Source organism: Phoxinus phoxinus, assembly GCF_949152265.1.
Source record: "Phoxinus phoxinus genome assembly, chromosome: 10".
In the NCBI taxonomy this organism is placed as follows: Eukaryota; Metazoa; Chordata; class Actinopteri; order Cypriniformes; family Leuciscidae; genus Phoxinus; species Phoxinus phoxinus.
This window is the reverse complement of record NC_136885.1, coordinates 14,567,281-14,595,215: the sequence shown is the minus strand read 5'-3', so window position 1 is coordinate 14,595,215 and position 27,935 is coordinate 14,567,281. Positions and strand designations below refer to the sequence as shown.

The window sequence follows — 27,935 nt, the reverse complement described above, 5'->3', positions numbered from 1 at the left end:
ACACCCACACACACACACACACACACACACACACACACACACACACACACACACACACACACACACACACACACACACACACACATTTGTATTGGATTTAAACAAAAATTTTAAAATCGTAAAATTTTATCACTTTCGGAACATTCATTGTTGTTTTTCTCTCAAATAAATACACTTTGAGAACTTCAAGAATGCTCTCTTTAATGAAAGGCGTCAACCAGTAAGTCATAAAGTGAAGAATGTTAGCTTATCTTCCTGTGGTTTTAAGTTAGGCATCTAAGGATTCTTCTTTTTACACATTTTAATATGACAGGAAGACAGTGATTAACAACCTTGCTGAAGGCCACAGAGACAGTTTGAGCCTGGGATCTCCATATTAAAATGTTCGGATTATTTATAGCACTCCATTTTAGAAGCGATCCGTACCTCTGTGCTCGATCTCTTTGATGCACATGTCCAGAACCATCGGCCGCGGCGTGTTGTGGGCCTTGACCAGCGTGGTGAGATCACAACTGAAGACCTTCTTGATCCTGCGCAGGTCCGGCTGACAGTCGCTGGGCACTAGTTTGGAGCACTGTTTGTGCACGTTCAGCCCGCAGTCTGCAAGAGCAACAGGTCAAAGGGTTAGAGGACTATGAGACAAAAAGACAGACTCCAAGAGACTGGAGAGCCGAAGAGTGAGTGTGTGTGTGTGTGTGTGTGTGTGTGTGATCGAGGGTATATCCTCAGGGGTAAAGTATACGCGCAGAGACAGGTGAGTGTCAGTCAAGCTGGGTGGTACAGTTTAACAATATCCGTCACATGCTGCCGTGTGTTCGTGGCTCTGTCAATCTGAGAACGTAACCTTGAGTGACTCCAGCGAGTTTGCCAGCAGGCCTATACATACATAACATTACACAATAAATTAATTTTTGTGGTAATCAAGCGATGTTGATCGAGCCTAACCCCGGGCACATTGCATGAACAATATTCTTAGAATGATTATTCTGTTTATTAAGTGATTGTGTTGCTTCGGAAGACTTGGAATGTACCAGTCGAGTCACATGCTACCTTTGTGCTGTTTTTGGCACTTGAAATGATTGGGTCCCATAATGCTTATATTGGAAAAAAACTGCTAAATCATTCTTTTATGCAGAAGAAAGAAACTCATAAGAATTTGGAATGATGACAGAACTTTCAGTTTTGGATAAATTTTATGTTATAAATATACCCCTGTTGTTCATGTTTGTTCATAGCATATCAACTATTATTTATTTACACTTGATACTTAATTATGGTGTAACGGTGTAAAAGTATCTTTCATTGTTATTTCATGTCAACCATTGTATGAACTAATGTTATCACATTGAACTTTACTGTTAAATATAACCTTTTTCTTTATTACTGGTGCTTGCTTATATTCAGGGTTAGATATTTGAAGAATTAAACTTCGGCATGTAATGTGCCCCGCGCCATTTGTGCTACAGACATGAATACCTCAAATGATCTGACAGGTGTTGAATCAGAATATAGTATGAATAGAATATTTAGGGAATATCATTATTATTTATGACTTAAGAGGTTTTTTTTTTTACTTGAGCTAGTAAGCAACCACCCAGAACACCCTAGGAAACCCATAGCAAAGCTCTGGAAACCGCACCCAAGCATCAGTGGCAATGTTTCGCAATTTCTTTAAAAAAAAAAAAGTATAATGTAACAAAATTCTTGGTAGCAAGAATTTTTCTACAAATAATGAGTGCAAAAAGGAGTGCCATTTAGATATTATTCACCACCATAAGAAGAGGTGAAAAAAGTAAGCAGATTTCATGTCATTTTAGGTGTAATAAACCTGGTCTGATTCTCTGCTTTGACACAGGGACAGTGGTGTGTGTGAAGTGGAATGAGGAAAAACGCTGGTCTTTCTTTCTGTGTGTCTCCAGTAGCATTTGCATGCTGTCCCACTGTTCCTCATCTTCAGCAATCCCATTAATCACCCTCTCTGTCCGTTTTACTGCCTGCTTGGACCCCTCCTTCACATCTTTACAGCATAGAGAAAATATAAGAAAAAACTCTGTTCCTCCATATGGGCCCGGGGACAAATTCAACTCTGCTCTAATTCTCAATGTGTCTGATGACACTGGCTCGCCCGGGGGCCACTGGGAAATAAGAGCTCCTGTGTGAAAAGAAAAGGCTTGAATAATGGCCCAAATGGATGAGACCATTTACAGTGAGACAAACCAACAGTAATGCCTTGTGACTGGATTGAGTTTATGTACAGTGTTTTGGGAAAGTGCTGTCAAACAATAACCAGCGCCATGTTAACATGAGATCTGACCAAAGCTGTAATCATGGCATTTGTTTATCTAGGGCACATCAAAAAACATCCTGTATCGAAGATGGTTATTGATTTCATATGTCATTTTTTTTATAGATGTTTTTTTTTTACATTTTTAATAACACAAGGCAAGACAAAGCAACAAAACCAATGCAAATCAAAACAAAACTAAACGAAACAAAGGTAGTTAGAGTTCACCATCATTTATTCACCCTGGTGTTGTTCTAATACCGTATGCCCTTCTTTCTTTTATGGACCACAAAATGAGAAGTTTCAAAACATTTCCCGCTTGTACTCATCCATATAATGGCAGTGAATATAGCGACCAGCATCAAGCTTTATAAAAAAAGATGCAAAAGTATCACAGAATGGATCAATGCTACACGTGTCTTACATCCCACATGTTCTGGGGGTATACGATAGGGTATGGGGAAAAACAAACTGAAATTCAATGTATTTTTTTAACAAAAATCCTGACCTTGGCAGTTGGTCTTCTGTGCACGGCTGCATGAGATGCACGTTTGTGAGACTATATTCACACTTCGTCTCGCTCAGAAAAAGCACACAGGTTGTGAAAAATCAAGATGAACAAAAACATGGCATGAAATACATAAAGTATCCGTGACGTGTACTTCCGTCACTGAGTCAAATATGACCAGGACTCCGTCAGAGTGACCGTCGACCGATGTGAAAGTGATTACTTCAGTTATGACAAACACAACGCATATAGCTCAAAGAAGGTACATGGATTGTATTTCATGTCGCATTTTTGTTAGTCTTGATTTTATCACAACTTTTTGGGGATTTTTGCTAAATAATACATTACATTTTCATCAAACCCTATCATATACTCCCAGAATACTATATATACGGCACGTGTCGCATCATACCAACCTGTGATACTTTTGCATCTTTTTTTTAAGCGTCCGACAGTACATTATTCCTTTATTAATGCCACAGCTAACATAAAATGTTCTGAACAATACTTAACAACATTTATTAATCTTGTTAATTAATAACAATTTCATTAATTAAGATACTGAATAATATTAAATTATATAGTTAATAGGTTACTTTTAGGTTACTTTCTATATATATAAAAAAAATGTTATTGTGCCTTTATAAATTAAAGGCATTGTTCACACAAAAATGTTTAAAACAAACAAACAAAACTTCTTTTGTGTTCCACAGTCATACAGGTTTGGACGGAACAATATGAGGGTGAGTAAATAATGACATTTTTTCCAATGTCCTCATTTTTACTATCCCGTGAACATTAGTTCATGGTTATGATCAAACATGAATGACCAATATAAAAAATAATAATAACCAATGACCAATAGGATACTCATAAATTAACCTAGATTAATAAATGCTATAAAAAAATGTTGTTCGTTGTTAGGTTATGATACATAATCCTTTAATTTGAAAGAATTTTACTAAAAATGTTAATTGTAAAGTTATTACATTAATTCATACACGTCACTTCTACAAAGTAACCAATAAAGTGTCATACTTTCTGATGTATGTTTCTTTTGTATGTGTATCTAAGCACGTGTTTATATATATGGCAAGTGTAGCCGGATTCAATTGCCATTAATACAAGAAGACTGTTCTGGTTCATCTGGGTGTGCCTCTCTCACAATAGTGTATACAGTATGTACATCTATAAATAGTCAACACTCAACAGAACGTACTCAACTGGTTTGGACCAGGTGTCATTTAGGAATTCTGAGTATTACCCATACATCAGCATTCTAGTTGAAACCCTTATTGTCCCAGGTATCACTTTCAGTATTTAGCCTCAGGTTTCCACAGCACACTGGAACATTTCTACAGGCAATTGAGCATTGTTACCAGAACGGCATGAGAAATTATCTGGATCTTGCGCGGCTATTGATTGTAACTTGATATGAATAAACCTCCTTGGCTAGTGCCATAATTCTGATGGACAGTTTATTTGTGTGGGAGAGTTTGTGATTGGTGGATGGTTACCTGAACAACGGACGCCCTGGGCGATAAGACCCCACATGAAGTTAGCACAGTATTCACACCAGTGCGGCCCTCTGAAGGTGTGCACCTACACCAAAGACAAAGTTGTCATCATGAGTCACACACAAGCTCGCAAACGCACTTTGAAAACTCATGCACACACAAAATGTCAGTGATTTGTTCATCTCTACATTTTCATTTCCAGCTAAAGCTCACGATAGAAGTTCCACAGAAACACGTGATGACATTTCCAGAGTATTTCTGACAGCTAACAATGCCAGTCTCACATTTATACCTTTAGACCTATAATGTACAAAGAACCACTGGCATTACTATTTTATAAACTTTGGTACTGATCAAAATTGTTTATGCTCAGAAGAAGAAATGAATTAACAGATTAAAACCTTTGCCCGCATTAAGGCAAAATGTTTGTACACTAACTATTTGGTCATAAATTCAATGTATTTAATGTCAATGTGTTTGATGTAGTTTAGGAAACGGTAGCCAGTGACAAGTTAAGTTGTTGTCTATAGCTGAGGGAAGTGTCAACCCCACCATCTCTGTCAAATCCTGAGACCTCAAAGCTCTCAAGGGCCAGTTTGATCATAGGAACAAACTCAGAGACAAAACTGATCCTCGTCAAAGTTCAGAGGAAATAATAAAGCCTGTAAGTAAAGACTAGAGGGTGGTACTGTATAATAAATAGAGTGGACCCTCATATAGACACAGCTCTGATTTTTTTTATTAAAATACACGCGAGTCAGATTGCAGGATTGCTAGGGAAAACAGTGTCTTGCATCTGTTACCAAGCTGCTGAAAGTCACACGCAAAGCATGTTCCCACGCACGCCCTTGTGCTGTCAAAACACAACTCAAAGATGGACAAAAGAAAAGACGTCACACACAGGGTTTTTGGAACAAAGCCCAGGTGTGTGAATGCTGAAATATAAATATCATAGTGAGAATACTCTTCATCTGTGTCCACAACTACTGGCTGTTCTCCAAAACCTAGAGAGCTGTCAATATTCTAACTGAACTACTACCCAATAAGTGACAGATTTGAACCCTAAATAAGGCAGAAACTCTGCGCATCAAACAAATAGCATTCAATATGCATAGCACACATGAAATTTGGGAAAAATTGCCAGTTTGTTTGATTTTATTAGATTTTTGGGTAATGAAGCTAGTTCTATTTTTGTTAACAATTACATTTTATTTGATTACTTCTACTTCTACGTTTTAATTAATTATTTTTAGGCCCCGTTTATGTATTAAGATGTGTTTCGGTCGATCGGATCTCAAGTAGACGAGGGAGACACATTTCCGTTTACACCTGGTGTTTTAATCCGTCTCTTTTGTCCACTTTCAACCACTTCTGTCCTGATTTCTTTAAGAGGAGGGTCTATTGGCCGGTAAATGTATAAGGTTTTCTTCAGATCTTTCGATCTAATGGACAAAATAAGCTTGTGCAATTTACATCCTGTATGACTGTGCCCGGAGGCGACGGAAAAACATTCAGAGAGCAGCAGTTTTAATTTGACCACGCTGAAGTGGTGTTAGAAATCAGGAACGGCTGAGAGAACATTGTGCTTGGTACGTTTTTCATCTTCAAACCAAAATTGGTTCTCCAGCCAACAAAGTTTCAATCCTAGCGTGCCTATAATGTTTACGCATTCGGAGAGTAGTCGGTCTTTTCCGGCTGTTTCTTTTAAACCAAAAAAAAATCTCAGGAGCCAACATAAATGACAAAAAACCCTACTGAGTGAGTGGACCCTACACTATGTTTTGGAACACAGCCTGTGTGAGAACACTTATGAGGGAAGGGGACACTGAATATTCCATGATGCTCTTATGCAGGGCTGTAGTACTCAAGTCCGGTCTTGGACTCGAGTCCGGACTCAAGACCGTTTTTCTATGGTCTCGGACTTGTTTTCGAACTCGCTGGTATTCGGACTCGGACTTGTCTCGGCCACTGGTCTTGCCAAATATGGCTTTTGATCTCGACCGAGTCCAGGTGTCTTTATTATGTTCCCAGTAACGTATTATTGTAGTACGCGTGAGTGATTTATTTTCTACTATTTGCTACTGCAATACCGGCGCATAGCTGAAATAACAGATCCGTCAATTCACTGTCGATCATAATATCAAATTGCTATATGGACTAGTGACTGTGAATATTAAAGACTGCTATCAAAGTCTGATTGTTCAGCGAGTCTCTGCAAATGAGTGCGCCGGTTCATGTACTACACATACTCAAGTACACGTTCATCTTCAGCATTTCATCGTCAGATACGCTCAGAAACCCGTCAAAATAAAAGTTTGGTTTAACGTGAAGAAATTATCACAGATATATTTTACTGGAGTGAAGCTATATTGTCATTTAGTTGCTCAAATGCTCAGTACTAGTACCTACAGTAGCAGTGGTAATAGTAGTGAGTTGGTGTTTGTATATCAGTTCTATTAACACTGCTATTATGAGGTATCACCATATGTCATCATTCTGTTTTCTTTAGATTAGAAGATTATATGATATCAAGGGGAATGTCTATACTTAAAAATCCTGGGTGTTGTGACACTGTTTTTGCGTTTAGATCAACAAATAATAACCCAAAATGATAGTCTTGATAATGTCATGCATAAGACTTTTTTTTTCCTGTCCTGGACTCGGACTCGAACCTTTTTGGACTCGGTTTTGTCTTGGACTCGACTAGTCCTGGTCTTGGAGTCGACAAAGGTGGTCTTGACTACAGCCCTACTCTATGACCCTATGACTGCAGGTGACATCATGAGGAAGATGTTATGAGAAAGCATCCAAGTGACACGTTGAAGTCACATGATTGCTTAATTTTGCTTTGTTCGAGTTTTAAAAAGTCAGATGACGATACACTGAGTTCATTCTCAGCCTCAGTCATTTTTCAGAAACTGAAAGGCATGAAATGGGAGACTCCATTCAGCAGCGAGCGGTTATTGATTTGTGCGATCAATCTTATCAGTCAATAACGCTGTTAATGGATTAAAAGCCTAGGCAATTTAGGCTCATAGGATAGATTTAGGCTTGATACGAGGCTCACAGTACCGTGCATTTAAACGCTGTCAGCACATAAACATTTGAACGAGACATTAGTAAACATTCGAACAACCTCATAGTAGCGGCATATTAAGAGTGTAATAAAAGTGAAGGATTTCATCAGGCACAAAATCAACATTTCAAGTTTAGGTAGTTTTAAAATAAATTAACCATCCAATCAGGACATTTGAGAAATCGCAAACATATATATATATATATATATATATACACACACACAGGATTTCAAAAAAACATTCAGTGTGTCCAATATCAATATTTAAAGTAATAGTTCCCTTAAAAATTAAAATTTTGTCATCATTTACTCACCCTCAATTTCTTTCTTCTGCTGAACACAAAGGAAGACATTTTGAGGAATGTCGGTAACAGGTTTGAAACAACTTGAGGGTGAGTAAATGATGACAGAATTTTAATTTTGAACTGAACTATTCCTTTAATACAAGCCGTTGACTAAAATAACTGGTACATTTTAATGTAAACAGAAATGTTTATGTCAAAATGATCGCAATTGCGAGATGACATCCTCAGTAATATTGTGAAATATTATTACAATTTAAATAATAGCCATTACTCCAGTCTTCAGTGTCACATGATCCTTCAGAAATCATTCGAATATGCTGAATTGGTGCTCAAGAAACATTTATTATTATCAATGTTGAAAACAGTTGTGCTTAGTATTTTTTTTGTTGTAAACTGTGAAACACTTTTTTCAGTATTCTTTGCCACTTCTGATCAATTTAATTTAGTTTTTTTATTATCTTACCCCAAACTCTTGAGCAGTAGTGTAGTTACCATAATTCTGACATGACGTACAGTGGTCGCAACACAACCAGCACTTACCTTAAAGTTGTGGATCTTCTCGTAGTTGCAGTGTTTCTCTGGTCCATCCTTGAGCGTGGTGCGTCTGCTCAGCGGTGACGGGGTGATCTGTGAACAAGCCAAAATCTTTAGAGGCTTCCAGAGGAGGGCACCTTTACTGCCCAGATTCACCCCCAGAGCTAACGCCAACAACTCCTGGTGCTTTCGGTCCTTCTGCTTAGCCTTGTGATGGCCTAATTCACCTTTAGCTGACCCCTTAGTGCCAACAACCAGGGCCCTGGTCCTCAGAAGATCCTGCATCTCCTCTGTAGAGGAAGATGACAATGATCTGGAATGGGGGATAACAGAGGCAACTATCGTCTTCACTCTTTGGCAATCTGGGTCGAATGAGAAGGGGGACAGCCTGGTCCTGCATGAGCAGAGCAGGGCTGGGCTTGGCTGGGGGTGGGTGGGCTGCCTGGGGGCAGGAGTGTGTCTCAAACAATAGCACACATTCAGCACTCTGAGAGAGTGGCAACACAAGAGAGGGGAGACATTGGGAGGAGGGAATGTGTCAGTCTTGTAGATACATCTCAACAGGTTTCTACAGTAGGATAAATGGAATCCAGAACACAGCAGGATTATTATTGTTAACTACTATAGAGCCCCACACATGACAGGCGGACACTATATATACGTGTCCCCCCCATTGGTGCCGACCCTGACTGGAACACAGCACTTCCAGACACGATTCCACTGCAGTTCCCTTGAGTGCGGACAATCCTACATCTCAAAGCCAAAGAGCTCAGCTTTACATGCTTTATATCAGAGATTTACACTGAGAGGAGTAGGTTCTCTCTCTCAAAAAAGGTCTTTATCAGGTCTAGTCTGTCATGCACATAGACTTTTATGGGGTTTAGCCTTCTAGTCCTCTCTCTGTCTCTTCACTTCTGCTCGTAACTTCGGTTACAAATCGGATCAGGATTTAGGCAGCTTACAGTCGTAATCCTGCATCACGGAAGAAATCCTATAGTGCCAGAACCCTTTGTTTAGGGATTCAGACTTGTTTAGACCCCATTGAAACCTAATCTTATGATCCATTTCGGGTAATCTAATCAAAAGTGGGTAGCGCAAAACAGGATTCAAAATGTTTTGTGATCTGGATCACTTAAACTACATTTGGGGGTCACTGAAAAACAACTGGTTTGCTTTAGCCTTTTCACACAAAGAGCGCACAGTGGACAGCTATTCAAAAAGCTATTTTCTTGCATATGCATGGACTTTAATGGCATTTTCACCTTTATAGTCTGTGACCTGTTTCGCAACTTTTTGCCTATTTAGATTATTGTGGCTTATACACCTAGATTTTTTTAGGTGCTGTGAATTTTTTGTGTTTTCTTCTGTAGAGAGACTGAAATAGTGCTTTCTTGTAAATAAAACAAAGATTATTGGAGTATGTTTTACAAATTCGGAATTGTATTTTTTTTACAGTGTAGTCGAAACACGATGTGGTCAATGGAAGCTTAACTGTACTTGCTTGACGCACAAGAACAAAGCTCATTGGTTCTCGCGCATTAAGCAAGCACGTTTGAGCTTCTGTGAATAAAAGCCATTAAATCTGTTCATCATGTATAAAGTTAACATCTCTTCAGATGACTAAACTGATCAATTCATAAGGATTACTTTTTATATCTTGAAGCATCAAAATTTTAATTTGTCTTTCGAAGATGAACGAAAGTCCTTTCCCTTTAAGTACTGCCTACTTACAGTACATGTCAATTATTCACTATGTTAAAACAAGCGTTTTAAACTTTTTATTTTAAACAAGTGAATAAATTTGTCTTTAAAAGAAATTAAACTTCCGATCTCAGGACCATCAACCCTTGTGACCAGACCATCTTAGATGGATGTTAAGTAGTATAGGTGTAAATAAGGACTCATGAGCTGTATTGCACTGTCAGACCACAACCGAGCGAGACTCATTTTTCAGGCTGGGGGACCGTGACCCTTCTCAGCAGGAGGCTGATGCCGAATCCAGCAACATTGTCTGGGTATTTGCTGAAACATCCTGGAGAACACACATGAGACTTGCTAACCTCACAGACACAGCACAACTTAGGGCCTAGTATGGGTGGCCGGTCATTTGCATGATTACATCAATAAACAAAATGGTGAGATTAGGAAAGAATAATGGAGATCTGATGAGTAAAAAAGAAAGAATGCTGAAGAGAAAGAGAAACGCAACCTGGCTACGTCTCACATATTCAAGATATGCCGCATTCAGGGACATGATATACTGGATTTCCCAGAAAGTGAGGTGGAGATGAAGCATGTCAGGGTTGTTCTGAGTCAAAGTATGAGCACTGCTAAAAAAGCGCTGGTGTGGTTTTTATTGCTGCTGACCTCCACAGTGACACACATGTTTGTGTGCTGGGGGTACAGGGCAGTTAACATGTGCTCTAGTGGTCGACCGATATGGGTTTTTCACAGCCGATGCCAATATCTAGGGCACAAGGCAGCTGATGGCCAATATAATGGCAATTTTATAATCGATATAGAGCTGTTCAGTTTGTAGTCCTAGAACGGATTCCCTCTGGAATCTCCTATGTTTTTTTTTTACAATATCAGTCTTTTGGTTTATGAGTAAAATAAGTTTTTTTAAAGGACATTACTTGCTTAAAAGTTGCTTAATAAGGTGTGCTGAATAAGCTAAAATTTGAATAGCTTTTTTGACCCACTTAGCACTTATGTAGTACATCTTTATGTATTTTCATAATTACTTCAATTGTCTTTAAAATATGATTAAAGTGTATTGTCGAATGTACAAACATGTTTATGGTAAACTAAAATATACTTTAATGTCTTTTCTATTAAAACTTGTATTTATTGTAATTACACATTTGTAATGATGAAGTTGCAATTAAGTACATTTAAAATACATTTACTTTAAATATAATACCAAATGATACAGTTAAAATTATAATTAAGTACTTTGCATATGCTTTTGTCTGTTAGTCAACACATACACTGTAAAAAAAATATTGTTGGTTTAACCTAAGTTATCTGGTTGCCTTTAAATTTTGAGTTAATTGAAATAAAAAAAAATTAGTTAACACAATTAAGGAGATTGGTTTAATAAATAGAAACTCTACATATTATGTTAACAGAACCAAATTAATTATCGAAGTACATTTGACAAAAGATAAAAAGTTGTGATAACAAATCATGTTTTACGGTGCAACACACAAATAAGTGTACAGTGCTTCTTTAAAAGCATAACAAAAGATTATTAAACCATGATTTAAAATGTACTTGTTTGACAAAAAAAAAGTGTACTTACTGTAAGTGTGTTGAGTCATGAACACTTTCATTCATATTATATTATCTCCAAGTACAGTTTAATAAAACTATACTTTTAAAAAGTGTACAGTATACTGTATATAATACAAGTGCAACTTTTCACAAGGTCATACATAGCTCGATGCTAGCAAATTAAATATACAACATTGCTAAACTACAACAAATTAACTATTATTTCACACTTCATTACTCAAAAAAACATTCAAAATGTGCATTTACAACATAACCTAACACAAGAGGCTAGGCCAGCACAGATATACACAGCCAATGATGATGATATCAAAAATTCAAACTGAAAACCAACATCCAGTTCAGATAGCATAAACTGAAATACCAGTAAAAACAGTATTACTGTAAACAGTAACCGTATTACTGAGGGTCAAACGTTTAAGCTATACACTAAAAGATAAAGGGATGTTGGTGAGTCACATACAGTGATACAGGGGAAGAGGGAGATGGGGCGCACAGAAAGTGTGAGTGAATAAGCAAGACTTGCACTTTTTGTCCTAAGGCAGATGGCTTCTTGTCTCCTAATGAAAGAGACTCAAAAGCGAAACACAAAAGGGAGACAATAAGGCCTAGTCTCTTTTTAGAGACTCCACAGATGAGGAGACAGACAGAACTAGGGCACATAAAGTATGTACAGTACAAAAACACATCCTATGCGATACACACAGAGGGGAATGTGCTACATTCATTTAATACACTATTCATTTCATTCAAATCTATCTATCACTGTCAGCTGTCACTGTAATATTAGGGATTTTCTCTATCAATACGTGATCTTGGAGACCAGGCTGTAAATGACATAATAGATTCTCATTTATACTCTAAGAAAATACATTTCAAATTGAAGGACAAAAAATGTATTTTGTCAAACTGGCGAAATAATGTAACCACCAATACATTGTGTCTGTAAGAGCCAGACTTATTTAGGAAATAAGGAACCGCAGGAAAGTAAAAAAAAAAAAAAAAACCCAGATATTTCCAATCCTTCATTTTAAAAGCTGCAGTGCTGAAATATAATGTAAACAACAATGATAAATCACCACAAAGCTCAGCGCTAATTCTAATAACTCTGATCCATCATCAGCGAGTGGTTTTAGGTGGAACTTGCCAGGCCAGCAAAACATTTCAGAGATTACTGTTATTAAAGGAAGAGAGCCATGTGAACTCTGAGCTGCGTAGATGACCAGACAGGCTAGGTGAACGATTCATACTGGTCATCACTCAAGAAAACTGCCGTCATAGAACGACACGCCCTGATTCTGGTCCCTAAATGAAACCGGTAAATGGTCAGGCACAGGTAAATCGAGACAGTGAAGTTAAAGGGTTTTCATGGTGTGTGAGGTCACTGTAAAATTTCTAATTTTATAATAATTTGATCATTAGGTTGATGATGATTACCATTTATCCATTGTAACAAATTGGCTAAGCCTTCCAGGGTGAGCCAGTTATCATGAAAAGCTTTAAAGGGTTAGTTCACCCAAAAATCAAGCATAGCGTCAGTTCTGGCAGGTCACGTTAGTCAAGCTCGCATCAGGTGACTCTCAGCTGATCCACGTCTACCTATAGGAATATGACGCCTATCCCTGTATACATACTGTATATAAGCTCGTCAGTGTTATCAGCAGCTATCGCGTTTCTCAGGTGCGAATTACCCTCCTCCATCCCCAGCTCCTCCTCTCGACCAGTCAGGATTCCCCTTGAATCAGAATAAATTCTCAAATTATGCTGTACTTTAAAATCTTGAATTAAATATATTTGCATACATTCATGTTGGTTCTGTTCTGTTTACCCTAAAGGGGGGTTATCGCTGCTCTCCCTGTTCTTATCCATGCTAGGCTGTATGGATGAGAGTTCTCGCCCAGGGGTGCGTTTCCCGTACAACTATATAGCTCACCGCTTAACTACCATAGTACGATGCATCGTTGGAGAAATCAACTAGCTCGCCACGACTGTTTCCCGAAACCATATGTCGCAAAGTATCGTTCAACCACGTTGGTTTATGATGTCTCGCACGTGGTGGACTAATAAATTATTTTAATTAATCTGTTTGAGATTGAATTAACACTAGATTTTGTCATATAAGTTACAGACATGGCATCTGAAGACCATTTCTCATTTTTCTCAGTTATTTTGCTTTATTACTCGTTCTTACATAGTAGAGCACGTTCGCACATGCGCAGTCTTCAAAAACGGTGTTTTAAATCTCTTGACAAACTAAAAGACGTAAATTACATTTGTATGTATTCTAAATAAATAACACGGGTTGTACTGAATGTCAGCTTGCTTATTTTGCTAAAGATAAGGATTTATTCAGTCTATATCTCATGTGAACTAGAAACTCTGCTTCTAACCACAGCTCGACAGCTGTCGCTCCAACCACACAAGTTTGCGATGTTGTTTGCGAACGTTCGTTGGAACGATGGTTTCGGGAAACACCAAATCGTTGAACTATGCTGATAACGACGGAACTTGCGACCATAGTTGGCTAACGATGCTTTCGGGAAACGCACCCCAGAATGGAACCATACCGCCAATCCAAACTGTATGCTAATTGTCAATCGTATTTGACGATAGAGGTCCTGACAGAAATGAAAATGCTGTCAGTAATTACTCACCCTCATGTTGTTCCAACCTCGTAAAACTTCTGTTCATCTTCGGAACACAAATTAAGATATTTTTTATTAAATCTGAGAGCTGTCTCACTCCTCCATAGGCTTCTATTGTAATTTAAACTTGCCGGCCAAGAAAGTTAGTAAAAACATAGTTAAAATAGTCGAAGCGACTACAGTGGCTCAACTTTAAGTTTATCAGGTGAGGAGAATACTTTTTGTGCGAAAAAAACAACAATAATAACAACTTTATTCAACTATTAATTTTCTTCTGTGTGGGCCTCTGAGTGAGTTCACGTAGTGCAACAGCGCCGCACTTCTGGGTTGAGAACGTAGTACGTTCTGACGTACAACCCAGAGTTTACACAAAATATAAAAATAAAAGCAAATCGAAAATATAAATAAATCCTATAGTAGTATATAAATAATACTAAAATAACACTGATAAAGAGACTTTTTTAATAGGAAGATTCTAGTCTGCAATAATTGTAGTCACACTGTAAAAAAGCAGCAGTATATCACAATCAACATTTAAATTATTACTGCAAAGTTATTATCATGAATCCCAGCATTATTAGTCTAAGAATACTGAAATACTGTGAATTACAAAGCTGCAACAAAGTAGATCTTTTGAAGTATACTGTATACAAATCCATATTCAGTTTGACAGCTTGTTGAGGCTGCCCTCTAGTGGACATCTGAACAAAGCTGTGAGATGAAATAACTCCACTTGTTGAAGTGTGTTGAGTTCATTTTTATGAATGCAAATCCTTAAGCCAATTAAAATTTGCTGTCTGATGTCAGTAAACAAAAACAAATGTTCTCTATGCGAACATGATTGTGGGTGATAAACACTTCCGTTGACTAATTCAAGAATGGTTTGATCATCGCTTTCATAGAGCTCTTATGAAGAGCTATTTCACCTCAATAGTGAGGCAACAGAAATCATAAAGGTAGCGGTAGACCTGACTGAGTTGATGAAACTCTCCTGTCAGTGAACCAGACAGTGTGTCTGATGAATGAGAGAGGAGACAACATCATCGTTCATCAAAGATGCACACTCTGATGCTGAAACACTCTCCCACTTTTCTAATCTTCCAAATGCACACAAAGAAATGCTCCTTCTCATTTGTCAAAATACCATTCTAACAACGATTTGTGAAAGGATGGTGCCTGACACCATGATTTGGTCAAAAGAAAATGCGTGAATACTAAATGAAATGGATGAATGAATGGATACGGTACCTGTGTTAACTCTTATCAATAAAACCTTGATGACATCTATGGGTAAATGCATAATTCAGCAGTGCCAGTGTCCTGTTATCACTACACGCAGACACAGAGATGTGTATTTCCGATTACTGTAACTCTCTCACTGAATTCTGCATGTAAATGTCATCTCAAATACCAATGATGGCTCAGATAAAGAAAACAAATTTACAGAATTACTGCAGATTAGTGTTGAGGGCTGAAATGTTCAATAACAAGCAAAAAATGCCCAATTTATCCCAAGTCTACTGATTAGTCTATAATTAACATATACACTGAAAACAATAGAGGTTCTAAAACAAAGCCCTGTGGGATTCCACAAAAAAACAGTGCACTTTTATGATTGATTTCAACAAAAATTGTCACAAATTTCCTCATCACCTTTATTTGGCACACAATGACCAATGATTTATTATAATGTCTTGTGAGATTATGCAGTATATGATATCTTTAATTAATATTTCATACATTGCTGATACACGCTATAACCTTTAGTAACATGGTAAGAACATTATAATCTATATCTGAAGAGGTTTGCACCTTACCTTGTCATCCTGTTGGAAAGTAACTTTTTTGGGCTCAGAGCGGGTCCGGTTGAGTCGGTGAGTGATTTTGTCCCTCAGAAGAGAAGTATAGCCCAGGTGCTGGTAGATGGGGTTTGTGGTCATCTTGGCAATGTACTCTGCTGCCTTGGTCTCAATATAGAGAGTGATGAGACCGTCTGTAACCAGATCATGAACCGACTCGAAACGTTTTTCTCCCACAAAGTGCTTTCCATCATAAAACAGTCGGTAATTCAGAGTCTGGCTGCCAAATCTGAATGATAGACAAGTAATACTGCGTATTATATTACTAAATATTATAAGTATAATATAATATTATGATAATATTATAATAATACTGTACATTGTAAGACAAAATGTTTTATTTATTGTTTTGGATGGATGGATAAAGAATAGATGGCATGTACCTCAAAGCAAGTGTATAAGTTCCTGGTTGTCTCTGGCTCTCTCTGATGAGATAAGCACCTTCTGTTCCCGCCAGCAGTTCATCTGCACGCTCTCTGGAAATCAGACCATGGAACCTGTACAGAGACACCATGATTTACCCTGGTGTACACAGTACTACACACACACACACACACACACACACACACACAAACGCAAGCACACACACAGCACAGATTTTTGTGATGCTTACTCACATGCACAAACACTCTTAACTTGCTTGACACGACATAAATCACAGTCTCTTCCTCATACATTCATATTAGCACCTTCACACACATCACTACACAAAATCAATGTGCACCACCACTCATAACGGTCTTAAATAATAAATTCTGCTAACTCACAGCAACTTTCACATGCATACTTGAAGGAACGGAAGGGGGTAATAAGTAACTAGTAGGAGTAATATGAGGAATAGTAATATTGATGCTTTGCTTCCAAAGCACTACCAATAAAGTTAGACACTCACTCTCTACCATAGTATTTGGGTCTGCTTTCCATCTGCAAGCCAGAGAGAAGAACGTAAGAGAGAGAAATACAGTTTTCAACACAAATCACTTGAGGTCATGAGGTGGTTAAACAAGCTATTCCAATAGTAAGTCTTTCTAACAAGATGAGCATTTTGTGAACATGGAGACAGTCTAAACATAAGCTCCAGTGTTTAGTAAAAGATATGCAGACTGAATCAATATGAGTCATGTTTGAAAAACCTTGGGAGTGTTTTCACACATTTTCCTGTACTTACCTCCTGAGGACATGTGATCCTCTTTGGTCTTGACGCTTCTTGTTGTAATTGGTACACTGATAAACAATAAAGCAAAATATTTAAACAATTTAAAAATAAATTAATATTTCTATATTTTGAAAATAAGAAAAGGTTACATTGTCTTTCGAATGAGAAGCAGCTCAACAGAAGAATTTCTACAGTTCATTTTACCTCTAATCTTTATAACGCTGTGGTGAGATGTTGGTGTATATATAGAGCGTGTCAAAACACAGCATTCTCTCTTGGACATTAATCCATTAGGTCTGAGCTTGAGGACACACACCCACTTACACTGCTGTCAGACTAAGCTACAACGCATTATAAAAGTGGATTGGGTAATATTGGTAAAGCTATTGAAAAATGAAGACTGCGCAAGAGGCAAACAGATAAATCAACACCAACAGTTGGTCAATATGGGAAAGGAGTACATGAAGGGCCAGAATTCAGCTCAAGGGGGTTTAAGAAGTACAGATGTTTTGATTGTGCCTGTTTGTTTGAAAATGTAGTACAGAGAACGGAGGTTAATACCAGGAATTCCCCAGGTTATCCTCTCCTAAATATTTAGCTTGCACAGGCAAGGTCAATTTGTGGTCAGTTCACACAACATTCCTTTGATGATGAGGTCATTCTCAATTATAATAATGGGTATTTTGAATTTCAAGCCACCACTAAAGTGAAAATACACCTGTATCTCCTATACCAATAAGCAGACATTGTATCTAAAAGGTGCTAAAGTGCACATCCAACTCTCTCTGCATTTGCAGTGGGTTTCAAAAGTCTGTCTGAGACTACATTTAATTTATTTTTTGAACCTGGAAAGAATCATAAAGTTTTAAGATTTTGAACACTGTAAATAGTGAATTGAATTAGAAATACTGTATATGGATGTGTCAAACATTCATGCGTATTCTTGAATACATCTCTTTTATGATGAACATAATTTGATGTTCTGTATTAAAATACTTTTTAAAAATTGGATTATTGCGGTGGGGGCGTAAAGTAAAAAATACTTAAGGCTGTGCAACTGTTAATCGTGATTAATCACATCCAAAATAAAAGTTTGTTTAGATGATGTATGTGAGTGTACTGTGTATAATTATTTTGTATATATAAATACACACACATGCATGTATATATTTAAGAAATTATTTATAAATATATATACAGTATTTACATACAAATATTTCTTAAATATATACATGCATGTGTGTGTATTTATATATACAAAATAATTATACACAGTACACTCACATACATTATGTAAACACAAACTTTTATTTTAAAAAAGTTGAATCGTGATTAATCGTTGCACAGCCCGACAACTAATGCAACTGTCTTGATATCATAATTAAGGGAGAAAAAAATGCAAAAAAAAATAAAAATCCAAATAAACGAAATTGCTTTACTGCTTGATAATTTTGAAAAACTTTTGTCCGCCAAAGCAAAGTATTGTGGAGCAACAAGGTCAAGACATGCTCCTGGATTAACATATTTTGTTGATCCTGGAAAACATTCCTGCCCGAAAATGTAGTCCTAAACATATCCCATATCCCTAAACCTAATCCCATAAATTATCCCTAAAATTAAAAGGGAAATGATAGGTGAATAACACTGATGTAGAAGCACCTAACCCTGGTTGGTTGTAAACATAAACGGCAAGCCTGTCCCTCAAATCTGATTGGTTGTTTGGAATGTTGTTCCAGAATCGACAAAGATGTTGATCCAGGAACATGTTGTAAGTTCACCCTCTTGGGAATATCAGATAATTTGACCTTTTAATGTCAAGGCAAGATTATTTCAAGTTGTGAAATGTCATGTGCATGGGGTGACTCCCTTAAAACGTATTAATAAATCATGATAAAAAAATAAAAATAAAAATAAAAATTCAATTTTCAATTAAACATTTTACTCAGATTGTATTACCGATTATAAAATTGGTAGTTAAAAAACATATAACATGAAAGCATAATGAATAGTGGACTCTTGGACTTTTGGCAGTATATTATCAATCTGAACCAATTAGTTCTTTACAGTGAGGAAAAAGGTTTAATAATCATTGTGAAGAAAGCAGCGGTAGTGAAATAATCAACAGTGGCTCAAAAACAGCAACAGATGTGCAGTGGTACTTCAGCTCGACATCAACGTGACCTTCTCTTGATGACTTCATTAAAAGCTGCTCATCATGCAGAGCAGCGATTGGCCGGCGCAGTTCGAGCGCAGGCAGAATCTGGATTCAGCGCTCAGATTTTTCCTCCCAGGAAGGCATCTGACAGCAATGCCAAGATCTTGTCAAAGAAGCTCAGAACGACCAGTGGGTCCTGGACGACGTCCACTAGAATGACAAGGACGGGGCCTGCTCTAAAAATACTGCACAGTGGGAGTGAATGCGAGGGAAAATGAGTTGAAATGTGGGATGGGCTATAAAAATCTGAGATAATGCTCACTGGCCAGGAAAACCTTGACAAGTGAATCACTCCTGTCAGGGTCGGAAATGTACAGGCAAAAAAATGGGGGAAAAATTCAAGATAAGGGGGAAAAAGGTAACTCTGTACAGTTACACTAAATCTATAATGGCTGTTGCGATTTAGATTTGATTTGCATTTAGATCAGCAACCACTGAAACTGAATAAACAACAAAGTTCAGATATGATGTAGAGATTCATTTTGCAGTGTAGACAGCTTGAGTGATTGTAGCAAGAGTTTTTGTGAGAGTGCAGAACTTGCGCTAGAATGAACTCATGGACCAGGGATTGGAAATGTTCTTTGCTCACTAGACTAATTCTCAGTTCGAATTACCATTTTGTTTTTCATGCTCCTAAAATAACCAATGTGAAGTTTTGATATTCTAATGCATAAAAAGCAGTAAAGTAAATCATAAACATTCTCAGCTTGTTTTGTTTGTGTAGCCAGAATATGACGTGCAACAATTTTACATGTAAAAGTCTAGAACATTTTGATTGAATTAAGTAATTGGTTAAAGGATAATTCCGGTATTTAACACCTTGGGCCCTATCTTGCACCCAGCGCAATTGACTTTGTACACCGACGCATGTATCATTCCTATTTTGCACCCGCGCACAGCGGACTTTTCCCTCCACAGACACACGTCGGTAAATTAGTGAATGAACTTGCGCTCGCGGGGGCGGTTCAGCGCAAAGAGGAGGTGTGTTCCGGCGCAAAACTGCCCTGGTGCTATTTTCCAGTTTTAGAAAGCAATTGCGCCACTGACCAGGAAAAAAACAGTCTAAAGACAGTGGCGCGTTGCGCGTTAGTGATATGGTATTTTAAGGGCGCGTGCTTGGCCATAATGTAGCGTGTTAACGCGCATACACTTTGATTCTCTAATCTCTAATATAAACAGATGCAGCAGTTTTCATTTGTGCAAATCATACATTATTACAAGGAAAAATATTAACACACGAGGGAAATCATTGTTGTGTCCGTGAAGATGTGAAAAAGATCTATCTAGATTATTTATTTTTAATCTAGATTAGGCTACACATTTACCCAAATTATACGCCTGTTTAACCGAAGCTAATTTGGGTGGGTTTCTCCCATCATCCCCAATGTCACTTCTCTGTGTTTTACGGCCCTGACGAGAACGTCGGTCTCCTCAGCTGTGTCGCTCCTGGCGTGCGCTGGCAAATTTGCCGTTATAATAGCAATCCTCCATGGAACAAGCGTGCCGGCTCTTAAAGGGAATGAATGTGAGAGGACGCTCTGATTGGTTTATTTCACGTTACGCCCAAACCACACCTATGAATAATGAAGCTACTTCAGACCAACCCCTTTTAGATTTGCGCCAGACGCAAGAGTCATTTATCAGTTAAAATAGGGCCCCTTGAGTCTATATTGTAGTTTGGTTTGGATGAACAAGAGTGGTGGATAACATTTTTTTGACAATGGTTCCTCTCTCGAGTTTTTGACTATAATAGAATTGGCCATGAACCCATTTAACATGGGAGTCAATGGGCATGTCCGAAAATGTCATTAAAACAGCCAATAATGTTTGTTTACAAAACTGTTAAACTCACCGAGTGGTTAGTGGTGTTCGTTGATGATTATAAACAATATATCGTCGCAATATATGATTCCAATCCGTTTATTTTGCTATAGTGGAACTATTTTTTCAGACACTTCACAACCGTGTAACTTCCGCTCAATATTTGAATCTGAAGCGTTGCACTGGTCAGTGGTCACGTCTTTCAATATGGTTAGAATTTGTGCGGTCAAAAACTGCGGTAAAGTTCCTAAAAAAATTATTGTTTATTTCGCTTACTCTCCCGGAGCACAGTTGCTCTGCTCGCTAGCCTTATGAGAAACGGAAGCGAGCAAAAAGACTACATCGACCAAATGTAAACAGCCCCCTTTCCGTTTCCGGTAGCTCATTTATATTAACGAGCACTCAGTCCTTCAACAGAATTCAATGGGATTTTACAAAATGACGAATAAAACACGACAGAAACTGTATTTCGCAACACTTTTTGTTTCTGGAACATCAACTAACATCACTAATCACTCGGTGAGTTGCACAGTTTTGAAAACTAATGTTAAAGGTTGTTTTAATGACATTTTCGGACATGCCCATTGACTCCAATGTTAAATGGGTCCATGGCCAATTCTTTTATAGTCAAAAACTCGAGAGAGGAACCATTGTCAAAAAAATGTTGTCCACCACTCTTGTTCATCCAAAACAAACTACAATATAGACTCAAGGTGTTAAATACCGGAATTATCCTTTAAATTGAAGTACCGATATATGATATAAAAAGACAACACAGATACATTTATTAGGGTAATTATAAAAATTGCTCTTACAAAGGTGAAAAAAGCTCCTAGTAATCAATCCAAATATTGCCCTATAATGGAAAAGTTCATTTCTGGCTCTGGTTCCTGTTCCCTTCGCCCTATGCCAAACCACATTTCCCAAGGTGCAATGTTCGCGTGTTTGAAGCACAGATTGTATTTCTTCTGTCGAGTATGTTTTATTCTGGTTGTTAGAGTCAAGTCTTTCAACTGGATCTAATTGAGACATTAAAATGATGTCTGTACATGTATAATGTTAAAAGAATACTTACAGTAGGATTTCCATATCGGTGGCTGATAATCCTCAGGATCTACAACAAAGGATGATAAAAGAATGTCAGGATGTCTTCTGTTCTCTGCTAAATGAACACGTGTCAAAATATTTTTCTTTTGTCTACATGTTCTCACTTAACACGGTCTATGAAACTTACTGTCAGGTTAGAGAGTGGCTGTAATCCAAGGTTATTATATTGTTTCCTTAATGTTAAGTTATTCTGTAAGCTGTGATGCGTAATGTGCATGGCACTGACAATATAATCTTTCCTCTACGATGCCTTTGGGTTACACATGTTTTAACACTTCTATCATTTAGTTCCCCAGCTCAAAGACAATAAATATACAAATGTGTGTTTAACACACAAACACACACACACACACACACACACACACTTTTCTAATTTAAAACACATGGGCTGTCAATCATTAATTACCTTATATGCAGATTAATTAATAAAATTAAATCACAATTAATTGCATTTTGCATATTTACATTTATTTTGCTGAGAAAAGCCCCCACACAAAGGGAATTCAAGGACGTTGACTTTATTTTGTTGCAGACAAAATCATTTAAAAAAAAAAAAAAAAAAAAAAAGGATTTAGAATTCCAATATACTGTTTGTTTTGCTTCCTCTTACATTCTGTTGCAGTTTGTTGCGTTACATCGAGTTGTTTTAGATCTTGGGCAGATCAAAAGAGAGAGCAATAATCTGTTTCACATATTAATATGGTAATTCTTGAGTGAGATGAAGGTTAACTGATTTTGGTTTGCAGCCCACCCAGGATGACTTAATATATTACAGAAATGAATAGAAATAAGGTGGAGTTGGGGTTGTGGAAGGGTGACAGAACAATTGCCACATAAATGAGATAAGAAACTATTTATACTCATCTAATGTTATTGACATGCTCCTCCCGAATAGAGCTCCACTTTATGTATCCGCCACAGAATAAATAAGAAAAAAGGTAATTGCAACTTCTTATCTCTTGAAGTCAGTTTAAGTCAGTTTATATCTCGCAATTCTGACTTTATTTCTCACAATTGTGATATATAAACTTGCATTTCTGACTCTGAGATAAATGAATGGGGAAGCAGCACCTTTAGTAAGCAAGTCATTTCTCAAAGGAACACAAGTCAGAGCCTGACATGGTTTAGTATGGCTGTCGAGCACAGACAGCCTGGATATGGAGCTTCATTTGCATACATTATAATGAGAATGTCAGTCCTGTCCGTCTAAAACAGAACACCTTAAAACAATATTTTAATTCAAATATCTCAATTAATGTTTAACATGTTAATTTAATACAGTAAATTACTTAAAAAATATATGAGAAACAAAAATTAACACATTGTAAATATGTAAATATAAAAACATTACACAAAGTATACTCTTTTTAAGTAAAAAAAAATGTGATTTAATTAATTAACTGCGATCAATTTTGATTAATTAACTGGAACATCATGCTATTCATTTGTAAATTGTCTGTCAGCCCTAAGCAATATTAATGTATAATTTATGAATTATTACAGATCATAAGGCAAACAGTATAAAATCTGCCAAATAGGTCATTAAACTAAATTATCCTCAATCTTTCTCTGATCTGATGTTTAAAGCTGCAGTCCGTCGTTTTTCCTCTTTGTCGCCATCTCTGTTAGAAATCTGCAATTGCAGTTATTCGCGGAATTATTAACTGTGCGTGGGTAGTAAATCGGCATGAAACAGCGCGGATGAACACAATGTATTGAGGAGAACATGTCTCGTCGCTGTGGATACTGTACTGTCATCAGCAATGTCAGAGTATACTTTTTGAAAGTGTCAACATTAGAATTTTCATCGGTAAATGTCATCTGAACAAGTAAGTAACATTCACTTTTGTTCTGACCAAATTCGGGGGGTGGGGGGAAGCATTGCAGTAGCTATATCATGCTGATTAAATCTAACGATTGCTTATATCACGTCAAAACGTGAAAAATATATTTTTTCTGTAGCCACTCTGAAGTCCGAAGTCTTTGGGTTTTACAACTGGTGAATCTCCAGTTGTCACTGGTGATTGTCGCTTTAAACTTTCGGGATCCGCCATACCAAGTGCTAAGCTAAATCTCCACCTCCATCATCCACACACGCTAGCCGGGGACTCCTTCTCTATGTGTACAGAAGTGACGTAATGACGCAAAGACATGCTCGAAATTCCCGCGGAAATCCACCAGTACCACTGGAATTAAAATCATTATTACAAGATTACCGTTTTGAATCGAGGTAAGGCAAGCAGATCGTTTTGAACACTGGCTGGTTACGTTTTTTTTTTCAAAAATGTCTTTTTTTATATTTTTAAACCCAAAAAAGTGCCGGACTGCAGCTTTAAATACAGAAGCCTGAAAGCATCAAAAGAGAAATAAATAAATAAACCAGGATTCTCAGGAATAAATCACAACAGCTCCTCTAAAAGTCTAGCCAGACGGGCTTCTAGATAATCAATATTAGTACGTAAAGTAGGCCTGACAGTAACTGCACAAACCCATAAACAGAAATTTGGCAATACGACAAAGACACTCATTTCACAATACATGCTTGTGTGAGAAATAAACAAAACTGTGGAGCGGATCAGCATTTCCTCATCCAGAAAAGTTCCTGAATCTCTGATCATTCATAGAAAGATTACCCAAAAAAACACACTGCATCGTAAGCAATGACACACTCAATGTCTGTGTGTCTTAGTTAAAAATTGTAATATACAGCCATGGAAAGTGTGTGAAAGTTCAGAATGACTGCGTGATCTTGTGTGTGTGAGAGAAAGTCAGAAGTAGATCGAATAAAAAAGATAGAGTGGAAAGTAGTGGCCGTTGTTTTCTTTTAGTAAAACAATCTCTTTGAACGTATAAATCAATGTGTGTTTTCTTCTCTTCCCTGAATACGTATGGTCTCTATGGATCCATGTCTTATTTCAGGCACTGTCTCTTTTAATGTCAGCACTTTACTGCGGCCAGTCAGCATTTCCTCCCTGCCTACACACTCACAACTAAACACAAGCTCAAAGTCCAAACCACAAACACACACAGCGCTCCATCCAAACCCGCAGCCAAACATACAACTGTTATACAACATGGGCTCGCTCTGTATACGTCTTGTCAAAGTTGTAAACATTTTGTCAGATTTATTTATAAAGCCACAGGTGAAAAGCACACAAAAAACTGAGCTGCCAAGCTAAGATACTCATAATGCCTTGACTTGGCAATAGCTATGCTGAGCCAGAAGGAAAGGATCGTATGGTTTGAGGCTTTGGCGTGTGCTTGCAAGGGGAACATTTAGCAAGAACATCAAGCGATTTAGTCCTTTTCTTTCTGGAAGATGATGATATAAGCGAGGTTTAAATGTTGGCTGAGGTTTAGGTTTGTGCATGTTTTTCTGGTCTGAATCCTTTGTAATTTATGATGAAGTGTGTTGCAAACCATTTTACATGCAGGCAGCAGTGCAGCACTAAATATGGAGGAAAGATGTGAACAAATTAAATAAGGATATAATTTGCCACCAAATTAAAACTCTGTCATCAATTGTACCTCACTTCCTTTGTTCTGTGGAACAAAAAAGTAGGCGGGGGGGGGGGGGGGGGGGATTAATTTATTGTTGTTATTAATTTAAAAATTACTTTTTTACAGTACAACTGCACAATTAGAATACTAATAAATATAGCCGTTATAATTTATTAATCTTCAAATGTTAAACCAAACCGCAGGGGGCCCTTAAACCTTCTCTTTTGTTGACAATTCTCATTACAATTTTGGGAAGATGGCTGGCACATGTTGCTGTTAGCCAAGTTCACGTGGAGCGGCATTTACAGTGAACTGAGCACAAAAATTGTGTTTTCACACACAAAAACAAACTCTTGTGCGATTGCTCTGTTAGTGCGGTTCATTTGAATAAGCAATGCTGCCATCCGAGCACTGATGCGCCCCAATCAAGCAGACTGAGACCCCTGAAAAGGTTGGTCTCGGTTGGGTACCAAACAAACTCTGGTGAAATATGAACGCAAATGGGACCAAAGACATTGAACAAACCGGATATGTCCCGAACAGGACATGATGTTATAAGATGCGACCCTAAAAAGGACAGAATGCTCAAGCATACATACCAAGTTCTGTCTTGCTGCTTAACATTTAAAAAGTTGGTCAAAAAGACGTCATTAAAAAAAAATCATGCCAAATCTAAGTTCTAAAATGACGTACTAGAAAAAACTGTGCTCAGAGGCTCTGCCTTCTTTGACGTGGAAATCTTCTCTGGTTCATTTCTTCTGTTCAGTCCGTTAATGTCAGACGTCCGCGAGTGAAAACATGATCACACTTGAAAGCCACTTTATAGTAGAAAATGAGGCTGTAATCCTGAAGAAATTAGACACTGGCACTGGTTTCATGTGTAAAGCTTCTTGCTTTTAAGCTATCTATTGTAAAAAGTGCTATATAAATAAACGTGACTTGATGTGAGTTTAATAATATGCAAAAATATCTACATTTCTATGATCAGATGCTTTTCTTATGCTTTATTAAAAAATGCGTGAGAGGAAAGCACGTACAGTAGCATATTTACTTACCGGTAAACGCCGCTCTCATCAGTGCGGGCGGTGTCGGGATATTCGCTAACAGTATATCGCTGCTCACGTATTCCAAACTTCTTTTTACAATATTTGAACAAATTTATCCCAGCACACAACATTGTTGTTCATGAGTAAATTAACAAAGTGCCGTGCTTCAATCTGATACAGTACATGCACGTCATGCAGTGCATATATTAATTTATTTCAATTGTAGCCTTTGCGATTTGATAATCGGACTCAGCCATTTTAAGTCATTTATTTTGATTAATTGTGCAGCACTACTTTGAAGAATGTTTCCGCTGTTTTTGTCCGTGCAAGGAAAGTAAATGGGTTTAAAAACAACACTGATTGAACCCATTATGATTAGACTTTCTTTGTATGAACAAAAAACGACATGTTTGCAACAACATGCGGGTAAGTATTTTCATTTTTGTGTGAACTATTTCTTTATTTGGGCGGCCCAGTATCCACTTTACAGTAGTCAAGTGAGATAGATTAGCTTTCAATCAGTGTTTATGTGAGCGTATGTTTGAAGCTGTATTGTCTGTTGGAACTCAGGAGTGCTGGTGTGCTGCAAAGCAAACAATACAAATAAAAAAAACAATATTCTTCAGTGGCTCATTTGGAAAATTTATGATTTCTTTTGGTGATCTGCCAGGTGCTTTCTTTCCACTATCGCTGGATCTAATAGAGAGGCTGGAGAACACTGACGGAGGAAACCTGAGGGTCAGGAGGTGCAGGCTGCCTATTCACAAAACACTCCCGACTACTTGCAGTATGTCAATTAACAATGAACAAAGGGTTCGAAAGCCTGAATAGGAAGAATATAGAAGTCAGAGCAATTAGAATGGTGAAGGTTGGGCTTTGTAAAGACTACGAAAAGAAGTGACTGAAAGATTCAGTACAAAATCAAACTATACTGCATCTTTTCATGATTAGACACCAGATTTGCTGCGCTCCTCAGGAGAAAAGGCTTTTAATTAATACAATTTCCGTCCCTGAATGCTACAGGCAATCTGTGAGGAGTGTTTGCCATTACTGAAAAAAAGAGACTA

The 27,935-nt window shown here is 37.5% G+C and overlaps 1 protein-coding gene across 2 annotated transcripts in view; it reads right to left on the bottom strand.

Moving 5' to 3' along the window:
* Positions 1 to 27,935, bottom strand: part of chn2 (chimerin 2) — a 43,817-nt gene that overhangs the window by 5,590 nt on the left and 10,292 nt on the right. For both annotated transcript variants that reach the window (XM_079626887.1, XM_079626886.1), the window contains 8 exons: positions 22,290 to 22,328; positions 17,191 to 17,246; positions 16,915 to 16,946; positions 16,406 to 16,519; positions 15,981 to 16,251; positions 8,231 to 8,317; positions 4,310 to 4,394; positions 427 to 600 (listed from right to left, as the gene is read on the bottom strand). In XM_079626887.1, coding sequence (XP_079483013.1) covers positions 427 to 600; positions 4,310 to 4,394; positions 8,231 to 8,317; positions 15,981 to 16,251; positions 16,406 to 16,519; positions 16,915 to 16,946 — 763 coding nt within the window. In that variant the 5' untranslated portion in view covers positions 17,191 to 17,246; positions 22,290 to 22,328. The remainder of the gene's footprint in view (positions 1 to 426; positions 601 to 4,309; positions 4,395 to 8,230; positions 8,318 to 15,980; positions 16,252 to 16,405; positions 16,520 to 16,914; positions 16,947 to 17,190; positions 17,247 to 22,289; positions 22,329 to 27,935) is intronic.